Below are 11,457 nucleotides of genomic sequence, written 5' to 3' on the forward strand. Positions count from 1 at the left end.
TAGACTGCATTTAAATATTGCCTCTCAGAAAACTTAGTATCTAAAATATATGATATATAGGAAGGGATTTGATTTTGTAACACCATAATGTGATCCACACCAGAAAATACTGCCTAGATTGGAAGAAAGCTTAAAGGATAAAAGCAAATATGTGATTTATTTTTCTGTATACTAATGGTCTCTCAAATGTGTGCATGCTCAAATGAGCTTGTCTTTGCTGTCACTTCGAGTCTTTTCTAACGGATGCTACATCTCCATGTACAGCAAAGTTGGCTTTAAAACCTTGATCCTGCAAAGCTCTGGAAGCCAAACACTGTTTTGTTCCTGCATCAACTGTAACCTAAAGGATCAGGATGTCTAGTATTTTTAAGCTAGGATTTATATTTATGGCAATATGAATTGTGACTGCCTGGGACTTTACAGATGTTACTGCTTGTTCAGAGTGGTAGTGTACCACCATTAATTGCATATCCAGAGAAGTTATTCCTCCAGATGATTAGAATACCCAATGCTCTTTTACTCAGCTGAGCGAATTTAGATTAGTTTTTTGAATACCAATTTTTTTTCCATGTACTTCTATATTAGCTACTAAATATTTGTCTTTCTGTGTTACTCCAATTATTGTTTTTATTTCTAGTCAGAATGCGAGATTTAAATTTTGATGGATATTTGTTTATATCTAGTGTTTTATAATCTGCTATTCAGAAATATGCTTCAATAGGGAATGCATTCTTAATCTTCTTTATTAGTTGCTTGGATGACATTTGTTCAGAACACGTCTACTTCCAATTGGTCAGGGTGCCTTCGTGTCACCAAACCTGCAGCGACTTTGTCATTGGATATATTGGATTTTAATCAGAAAATACATGGTTAATATACTTTTTAAGTCCTGAAATGATTTATCAGGGGGTAGTAAGGATAGACATGTCACACTGCGAACTGGCTGTTTCATTCCAAATACTCTGTTTAAACAGTGCTACCTGATCCCCCTGTCCATCTTAACTGGACTCTGCTAAATACTAGTCAGACTGGCATCCATGGGGATATCCAGGTAAGATGGGATCCACCACCAACAGCAGATGTTCGGAAGGGATGGATTACTCTGGAGTATGAATTGCAGTACAAAGAAGTTAATGAGACAAAATGGAAGGAGGTATGAAACAATTATTTATTATACATTATTCATGGTGCAGCACAGGCTGGTTCCATCCCTAACACTTTTGTACCACTATGAAAAACATGTTTATAATTGCTAATTAGATGATACCTTAATTCTTAAACAATATGCCTACATTTCTTCTGACACTTTCTAGCAAACACTGTAACTTTATATGTCAAGATAGTTGACAGGCAGGATAATGAAAAATCCAGAAACACCTGTGTTAGGTTAGTAAGTATAGGAAGGGTCAGATACATGCAAGTTTTTTTACGGAAAAAATAAATATTTATCTATTGTTTTCTTAAACTTCAATATTTAAAAAGTGCATGGTGTTTCAGTAGTCAGAACAGGAAGTTTTTTTGGTAAATATCACCAAATCAAACCAGATTCTTCAGAGTACCTGTAAAATTTTAAGAAGGAAGGAAGGTGCGGAAGGAAGGAAGGAAGGAAGGAAGGAAGGAAGGAAGGAAGGAAGGAAGGAAGGAAGGTGCGGAAGGAAGGAAGGAAGGAAGGAAGGAAGGAAGGAAGGAAGGAAGGAAGGAAGGAAGGAAGGAAGGAAGGAAGGAAGGAAGGAAGGAAGGTGCGGAAGGAAGGTGCGGAAGGAAGGAAGGTGCGGAAGGAAGGTGCGGAAGGAAGGAAGGAAGGAAGGAAGGAAGGAAGGAAGGAAGGAAGGAAGGAAGGAAGGAAGGAAGGAAGGAAGGAAGGAAGGAAGGAAGGAAGGAAGGAAGGAAGGAAGGAAGGAAGGAAGGAAGGAAGGAAGGAAGGAAGGAAGGAAGGAAGGAAGGAAGGAAGGAAGGAAGGAAGGAAGGAAGGAAGGAAGGAAGGAAGGAAGGAAGGAAGGTGCGGAAGGAAGGAAGGTGCGGAAGGAAGGAAGGTGCGGAAGGAAGGAAGGTGCGGAAGGAAGGAAGGAAGGTGCGGAAGGAAGGAAGGAAGGTGCGGAAGGAAGGAAGGTGCGGAAGGAAGGAAGGTGCGGAAGGTGCGGAAGGTGCGGAAGGTGCGGAAGGAAGGAAGGAAGGAAGGAAGGAAGGAAGGAAGGAAGGAAGGAAGGAAGGAAGGAAGGAAGGAAGGAAGGAAGGAAGGAAGGAAGGAAGGAAGGAAGGAAGGAAGGAAGGAAGGAAGGAAGGAAGGAAGGAAGGAAGGAAGGAAGGAAGGAAGGAAGGAAGGAAGGAAGGAAGGAAGGAAGGAAGGAAGGAAGGAAGGTGCGGAAGGAAGGTAAGGAAGGAAGGAAGGTGCGGAAGGAAGGTGCGGAAGGAAGGTAAGGAAGGAAGGAAGGAAGGAAGGAAGGTAAGGAAGGAAGGAAGGAAGGAAGGTAAGGAAGGAAGGAAGGAAGGAAGGAAGGAAGGAAGGAAGGAAGGAAGGAAGGAAGGAAGGAAGGAAGGAAGGAAGGAAGGAAGGAAGGAAGGAAGGAAGGAAGGTGCGGAAGGTGCGGAAGGAAGGAAGGAAGGGAAGGAAGGAAGGAAGGAAGGAAGGAAGGAAGGAAGGAAGGAAGGAAGGAAGGAAGGAAGGAAGGAAGGAAGGAAGGAAGGAAGGAAGGAAGGAAGGAAGGAAGGAAGGAAGGAAGGAAGGAAGGAAGGAAGGAAGGAAGGAAGGAAGGAAGGAAGGAAGGAAGGAAGGAAGGAAGGAAGGAAGGAAGGAAGGAAGGAAGGAAGGAAGGAAGGAACTTTGAGTTGCAATTTAAAATTTGATGCAATAAGCTAATATAAGTAATGCAACATTGATAAGACAGATTTCATACCAGACATCAAAGGGAAATTTTTGGATAGTCTATGAAAATATAAAATATGTTACAAATTATTAGGTTTTCTTTTTGAAAATCACTTAACTTTTCATGTAGTTAGTTTTTCTGTTACAGGGATGATATCGTACCCATCTTACCTGAATGTATAGGCTAAATGGCAGTGTGCCATGGCATATTTGCATATGGAGAGCTCTTCTTCAATGCAGTAAGAACATCATGTCAGAGAAGAATCCTTCCTTTGCTTTCTTATTAATATGAACTGAGTTAACTGGCAGAAAAAACAGATAGTACTGTTAAAATTTGTCTTTAACTACAAAAGGAAAATTTAAACAATTTGAAGAAAGTCAAATTTACCAATCAAAATGTAGTCAGACTGGTTTGCTTGCCTTCACCTGTGATAGACCCTGGCCCCCTCCTCACTTCCGGTCCTTCTCAGTGTTAGCATTTTCTCTTTAGCTAGTTCTTAATAATAAGACCACAGCCAGACAGGCCTATAATGTCTGTAACTTTTTTCCTAATGGTTCTCTGTCTTTCTATCTATACTAGTTTAAGATATACTTAATATATTAGCCTCTATTTTAAAGCCTATGAAATGTGTTAAATTTAGGCAGTAAATCAGTAATCTTTAAGCATCTGATAATCTGCAGAATTTCAAAAACAAGAATACAGGTGTGTCTCTAAAAATGCACATTTTGATTTTTTTAAAATAAGAGTCTTGATATCGGGCATATAAATGCCCTAATAGAGCTTTGTTCTTGCTCCAGTATCATCAATAATCCTAGAATCTGAGAATAATTCTCCTCAGGAGAGCAAAGATTTGAAGATCAAAGTTCTTTCAGAATGCAGATAAGGAATTCCTGACTGTGATATTTGCCTCAAGAGACAAAGTGTTATAGATTATGTTGGACTTAAGCTGTGCATATTGTATGGTTTTGTAAGCCTTTCATCTTAGGAGCATAAACGTGGCATAATTCACTGAGACACTATGACAGCACAAAAGACAAACTTCTCAATAAAATCCTGTCTGGCCTAGGACAAGAGCAAATTTCTGAGAAACAGCATTGGACCAATGCTACAATTTCCCTCTTTGTGTTCCTTGCTACAAATGCCTTCTCTAATGAGTGTTGAAGCACATTAAGATAGAAATGTCTGGATATACATTGTCAAGTTATACATATCTAGTTATTGCTAGTTTTTTACACAAAGGATAATCCTTGATTGCTTAAATATACCATAATGCTTTGTACATATAACTAATAAAAAATTAACTTGTAGTACTAAGTCCCCCCTTATTGAAACTTGTTTGTAATTTTTTCTATACGTTTTGGGAAGATTGACTGCTTTTTCATGCATAGCCTTTATTATTTTTCAGTCTATTTACTAATTAAAAATAAGTAACTTCAAAATTGAAAGAAGATTAAACATTAATTTGTAAACTGTTAAAACAGTAAGTTATAGTGATAAGAGGACCAAAATTATTTTCTGAGAAAGTGTTCTAAACCGAATAAAATCCACCCTGACATAAGGGGTGTTCATGAGACAGAGACAAATTATTGGTTACCTTTTCCGATCTCTCTCTCTCATATGGCTTTTACTTGATTTAATCCATGACAAATGCTGTTCATCTATGTGCTTCATGCTGAACTTTCCCCACTCCACACATCCTACTCTATGCAGGAGTCTTTCATTTAGGCTCTGATATAATCTTCTTGTCTTTTTCCAAGTGACATGCATTTGGGATGCATGTAAACCTATTTGTAAAACTTTGGTGAACTATTTCTTTGTGCTGAATAGCATGAGATAGGCATATATTGAATATCCTTCCCAATGCTTCCCAAATGGATATTCTTCACATGTTAAAAACATTGGTGATGTACAGCAATAGTTCTCCCCAGTCTTATGCTCAACTACTAGCAGAGAAAAATAATCTGCTCTCCAAAATCTGACTGGTTGGTTGTAAGAACACTGGAGTCTGGAGTCACCAGGGATCAGACAACTCCAGAGATCATACTTACCAACAAACAGTATCTCAAGTTTAGTTTGTGCAGCTATAGAGATTATAGGACTGTTGAAGCTTCCTTCAAGTTCCCAAAGGCTGCTGTTTTCCAGTATTTTAAGTCCTAGCCATGATAGTTTTTTCTGGTATCATCCTTGATTCTGAAGTAAAAGTAGAACATAATATCTGCCACATGGATTTCTATTGTGAGCACATTTTCCTTATTTTTGTATACTTTTGTAGGGCTATTGGAATACAAATGCATATTCCTAGTGGTGTAATAGACAAAGGCAGAGATTTCACCTATTAAGATCTCCAGTGTGATTTCCTAAACATTTTGACATTCTAAGTATGTTTCAGCTAATATAGAAGTTTCAAAGAGCAACAATCTGATGCCAGCTCTCACAGTCTCCATTATCACATTTTGAATATAGCTGAAGATTTTGGGGACCTATACATTGTTCTCCAAATAAAAACATTTGTAACATGCAATATGTTTAGTTATAACCATTAAATCTGTAGTGGAGATTGCAGTAATTTTAGAACTCCTGTGTTATTTTAACAGCATTTTTGGTATTCTGCAATCAGTAATGTTGTGTTATAAGTAGTAAAAAGGATTTACTACTTGAAAGATCAGTTAAAGATGTTCACACCACCTACTTTTGGCATGTAACTGGGGGAGGCTGACTTTCTTCACTGACTGTATCTACAGAGCTTGGATTCTCTGCATTTGGTCCCCTGAAGCACAGAAATGCCCAGTGTCAATGTTCTCTGAACTATTCTTGTGGTATTCTTAAAATTCCCAGGAGCAAAAATGCCTTCCAATTTTTATTTTTTAAATCAAGCAGCAGTGTAAAGTTTCCATTACAACTCAAACAAATAAATCACAGTCCTTCTGTCTTTACAGTTGAAACCCAGACTCTCAACAATGGTTCCACTGTACTCTCTGAAGACAGCAAGAGATTATGAGATACGAATCCGATCAAGACAACGGACCTCTGAAAAATTCGGGGAGTTCAGTGAAATCCTCTATGTATCATTTTCTCAAATAGGCATTGGATGTGATCATTGTACAGAAGGTAAATAAGCAAAGTGTTTTTATAGCTGTGATTCTTATCTTTTCAGTGATGAGATGGAGGATGATAAGTAAATTCAGCAAGACTGTTTCTCAGATCACCAGAGAGCAAAATACAAATAGCTTTAAGCATCAGAAATAACTGCTGTTGCACATCTCAAAGAGTCTAACCCAGAATGAAATCTCACACTTCAACATCTAAAATGAGCACTTCAATTGGGAAGAGAAGAACTGTGATTTCTTGTAAAACTGTTGGCTATGTTTTTTCCACAATTCTGTGCTTTTTTGATAATCCTGATATACTATCAAGGCCAGTGAGTGTTTTCTCATTCTTGCTTATGACTGGTACTCATTTTAAAGTGCTGTAAAAGACACAAGTAGAAGCAGCCATTCAGAATCATATTTTTTATACTGAAGGAATGAGACACTGCTTTTTCCAGAAGTGTTCTCAGGTCTGAGCTACTAAACTATGTCTTCTAAATATGAGGTCTTGAGCAAGTACTTTTAACAAGCTGCTTCACATAATTTTCCAGGGTATTAGTGAAGATGTTACATAAAACAACCTGTAACTTTTATTTTTCAAAAACTTGCTAGGTTCTCCTTTTTTGTTCTTCCTATTATTAGGTCTCATTTCTAATTTATAGGAACAGTTAGTGTTCTGTACATGTGGCATTTTTTCATTAACCTCATCCACAGAAAGTGGTCAAGTTTTTCGTATTTGTGAAATTAAAATACTAGGAAAATCTAAAGCTATCCTACAGCCAGTTTTCTTCAGTCACTGCAACTCAGATTCTCCAAAGTGATCCAAAACTACACACCTCACACAGCAGCAGTGAGCTGATTTGACTGAGAATTTATTTTTGCTTCTTTTGTATATCACTTTCAGGAATACAGAATTAAACTTTAGAGACATTTAATCTATTAATAATTTAAAGTCTTCTAATGCAATGTTCTAACTTCTTGAAGGAGCTGGATGTTTGCTGGTCTCACTGATGTGACAATGAGTTACTAAAATAGAGACCTGTTTAACACAAACATATCCATATAGGACTTCATTGAGGCCTGAAAGCGTGTCTCGTTTAAATCTGAACTGGGAACACAGGGCTCAAACTTGCACCTGAATTGTTTATTTTGTTTGTTTTTTTCTCTGAAAGGTCATTTATTGTCATAAATAGAGTTCTAAAGCTTTCTGTCCAGTGTTTCTTGGCCAAAAAAAAAAAAAAAAGAAATTTTTGTAGGAAATAAAATTATGAAAACATGATAAAAGTCTTAAGATGAAAGCTAGAAAAAATTTCTCTATGCTTTTCAATTTACAATGTCATATTAAGAATAATGGAATTGCTAGTTTTTAAGAGATAAAACATTTCATTTTTCAGCATTGTTCTTCATTTCTACTAAATTGCATTTCTCAATTAATTTCTAAATTCTTTGTAGCCACCTGCAAGATAAAAAAAAGGGGCTTTTTTTTTTCATTTGATTCAGTTGGTGTACAAAAAAATAAATGTTCAACCTTTAGAAAGAGAAGTGGTATTTTTTTTGACACCACTATGCTTTAGGTTTTGTGAGAGAAAAATAGTTTGCTTGTGATTTTGTGTGCTATTAGTAACATTCTCTCAGCTTGGATGAACAAGTAGTACCATGGTCTGTGGCATTATATGCCCTCAGGACTAATGCTACCTATGTTCCAAGCAGGCGCTGTTTGCTTTGCTATAGACATTATCTTTACTGACCTTTGTTAGATTTATTAAGTCGTTCTGGTTTAGCAAGGAGTCTCAGCACACTTGTAAATGTGTGGAAACTGCTGAGACCAAAAGATGCCATGGCCTAGGAATGATATTGCCAGTTCAGTGCCATGACTGAGACTCTCTCAAACCACACCCTGCTCTCTCACTCCCCTCTTCCCCTCTCTGCTCCAGTGGAACTGACAGCACAGAAAGTGAAGATCACAGGTTGAGATATGAACGGTTTACTGGAAACAGCAATGAGATAAGAAAACAAACAGTAAAAGCAACAATGTTAATAGCAAAAGTATACAAAAGACAGAGTGGCTCACACCCCCTAAGTGAGAGATGCTCACTGCAGAGACAACGAGCAATGCCAGAAAATGCTACCACGTTTTTCAGCCAGAAGTCACAACCTTCTTAGAAGCCAGGGAGTCCCTTTGTCTGCCCCTGGCAGTGACATGAGGTGGTATCAAAGAACCTCTGAGTGCTGGCCAGAACCAGGACAAAAGCATATTTTTACTTCTGCTGCTCACAGAACATCCACATTAAAGTAACAAAAAAAATTTCATCAGTTTTTACCACTTTGGAATCCTCAGGTAGTTGAAGACAACGTTGAAATTGTGACAATGATGGAGAATCCTGCTTATATATTTCATGTTTTGTTGTTTCAGAAGTTGAGTTTCCATGGTTCTTAGTTGTTGTCTTTGGAGTGTGTGGGCTGGCTGTAACAGTGATCTCAATCATGCTGTCTAAACAACCAAGGTAGAGACTTTTTATTTGTTGGATTTTATGTACCTGTAGCTTAAAAAAAAAAAATTAAATTATTTCAAATTTGGGAGACTAGGAAGCATTCTGAGCATTTTTTTCCTTTCTTGTAAACTACATATAACTGGAATTAGTATGTATGGGGTCTTCAGCACAGAGAATCTGATCATGTTGATCTTCCTCTTTCACTGCAGTACGTTTTATTCCGCCGAATGTACCTGACTGATTTACTTAGGCTTTGAAGAAGGCTGGCTTTTTAGTTCACTCAAATTTTGTACATATTATTTTTTATTTCCATGCTTTTCAAAAGTTTCATACAAACCTATGTCTATGAATCTGTTTTTGTTCTAAGACCATTCCACTAAACTCTACTTCTTGAAGCCAAGGGAAAGAGCTTGAGTCATAGGGGAATATTTGGTCTCTGGATAAATTGCAGCTCTTGTAGGTAACAGGGATAAAATGAAACAGATCACAGAATTGCTTTTTTTGTAAAAATTACAAAATTGTGTCATATACAGAAATAAAAGAATGGAACATACATCAAAATGACAGGTCTTAAAATTAATTAATCCCCTAATATGTGTTTTCAGGAATAGGTTTTGGCAGAATTCAACTTGGATGTCATATCAGTGCTGTTGTACACTATGGAGCAACACTATGGTCAAGACGCAGTGCACACATGCATGTTGTCAGTAGTCTTGTGTATACACTTCAAAAATGAACATTGAGTAGTTTTGCGCATACCAGCAAATAGTGACATTTCATTTCACATACTGAAATAAAAGCAATATGGTGAATTTGGAGCAGATCTAAAAAATTTTTTTTTCATTAAGCAGTAATTTTTTATTTAAGCAAGCGGAACGCTTTGACAGTTTAATTTCAGGAAGCCATTCCCTGCAATAGCATCCCAATTGCAGATTTAAGAGCAAGGATCATGATACAATTCATGACAAAAGCTTGATGTGTCAGAATGGAGCAATGTGCACATGGCACCAGGAGCTAAGATCAGCACACTGACCAAACAGTGGCTCAGTCTCAGAAAATCTTGAGGTCTGCAGCATATCTCTGATCAGAGTTTATAAATATCTTCCATGCTGGAAGAAGCTTCTCTCCACTGAGGACCTTCATGTGGAAAGTTTTTCTGGACTGCAGGCATGTGACCTTTCCTTCAAACTGGACCATTTAGCAGTGGAATGGAAATGTGTTCTGCAGAGAAGCAGCCTGCATAGGTTTTCAATAATGCAAAAGATCCAGACTTGGTTTCCTTCTGATTCTGAAAGATACCAATTCATATTTTCCTCAGTTCTGATCTCACAGGCTCTGAACGAGTCAGTCTAGGACAGATGCCATAGGTTTAGGTCATTAGAGTTGGGAGATGAAAGCTTGAATTATGCTAGGTTAAGAAAGGAGCAGAGCATAGTTCTCCTTCTCAAATGTCTTCTCCAGGCAGTGAGTGGTAAAATTCTTTGTTTCATTAGAAGCAATGCCCAGTCCTGTCAGAATACCTGATTTGTGGATTCAACTGTAAAGCACAAGTCCTAACCCTGATAGCCCAACCAGTTTCCACTGCCTCTTCAGGGATTAGGTGGAAAATTACTGGATTTCTGGCTCTCATTAGGCTTGTTGGGCAGAACACTGAGGATCTGCTCAAAACCAAAAACATCTGAGGAATGTGGACATGCCATGGTTAAGCCAAAGGTGCCTAAATTTCTCTTTAGGCATTCTTTTAACCTTCTGTGACCCTCTCTGGAGCTCACCACGGTCACTAAAAAGACAGAAAAACTAATATTTGAATTTATATCTTCCATTTCCCACACCTTACTTTCTAAAGTAGGCAATTAACCCAGTGTAAAGAGAATTTTGAATTTTCCTTTTGTTTATCTGTTTGCAAAAGAAGCAGGGAGGTAAAATGAAGGAGATAGGCATGACCAGCTACTATCAGATTACTGTTAAGGGGAAATTCCTTCTATTAGAATTGGGTGGGCAAAATGGGTGGTTTGGTTTGGAGGAGGTTTCTTCGTCCCTTAAAAAATTAAGAATGCACTTTATGAAGGACTAGAATAATATGTATTTCCACAGCCTGCAAATCTCCAAGCAAGTTACTAGACCTTTCTTTACATGGGTAAACCCCTGCATTAATTATATATTACTTGTTGCACTAATAATTCAAAAAGCAGAACTGTCACAGAGATGGCAAAACACTACCCTAATTTTTTGCAGATGTTTTTCAGTTTTATTTATTAATTCTAAAGTAATTCACTCTTTCCACCAATTCCATTTTCTGTTCCTCTATTTAAATTTATTGGGCATATGCAAGGCTATGGTGTCCCTGAAAAGAATTTTGGAAAAGTCACAGGTTTGTATCAGGTTCCATTGAAAAGAAAGTAAAAAGGGAATCTATTGACAGAGCTCTAAGAATTTACTCTCTTTCTATACAGTGTTGAATTTTCAAAGACCAGACTCCAAAATGGATTCTCACATAAATTGAAGTGATTTCAAAAAGGAAGCTTGCAGAAAACTTGTTTCTTAATTCTTAAATGAGAGAAAATATTACTTCTTTTCCTTAGGAGTATTTGAAATTTCATTTTCAAACATATAGGTTTTGAAGTAATTAAATATAAATGCAATGTAGACCTGTCTTCTTTCTAACTTCCTCAAAAAAAAGACCACTTTCAATTTGTCAATTAAAACTTTTTTTTTTCCAGGTTAAAAATGCTTATTTTTCCTCCTGTGCCAGTTCCAAAGATTAAAGGGATTGACCCAGATCTTTTGAAGGTAATACTGAACTCTAAAATCTACACTGAGAATCTCTGTAGTAGTAGCAGATGACAATTGTTGTCACAGGCAGAAAAATTTTGTAGAATAAAATTCTGACATCTGGGGAATTGCCACAGAATTAGTTTGCATAAAATAATTTTGAATCCCTTTGTAAATATTATGTAACTACAGTCGTCTTTACATCAGTTAACATTATAAAAAGGATGAACATTTCTATTCATT

General features: G+C 37.2%; 1 protein-coding gene across 2 annotated transcripts in view; it reads left to right on the forward strand.

Moving 5' to 3' along the window:
* The window catches only part of GHR (growth hormone receptor), a 118,393-nt gene that overhangs the window by 104,073 nt on the left and 2,863 nt on the right, over positions 1–11,457 (forward strand). For both annotated transcript variants that reach the window (XM_063422839.1, XM_063422838.1), the window contains exons 6-9: positions 975–1,153; positions 5,801–5,972; positions 8,364–8,454; positions 11,163–11,232. In XM_063422839.1, coding sequence (XP_063278909.1) covers positions 975–1,153; positions 5,801–5,972; positions 8,364–8,454; positions 11,163–11,232 — 512 coding nt within the window. The remainder of the gene's footprint in view (positions 1–974; positions 1,154–5,800; positions 5,973–8,363; positions 8,455–11,162; positions 11,233–11,457) is intronic.

The sequence above is a fragment of the Prinia subflava genome, chromosome Z, assembly GCF_021018805.1.
Source record: "Prinia subflava isolate CZ2003 ecotype Zambia chromosome Z, Cam_Psub_1.2, whole genome shotgun sequence".
Taxonomy (NCBI): Eukaryota; Metazoa; Chordata; class Aves; order Passeriformes; family Cisticolidae; genus Prinia; species Prinia subflava.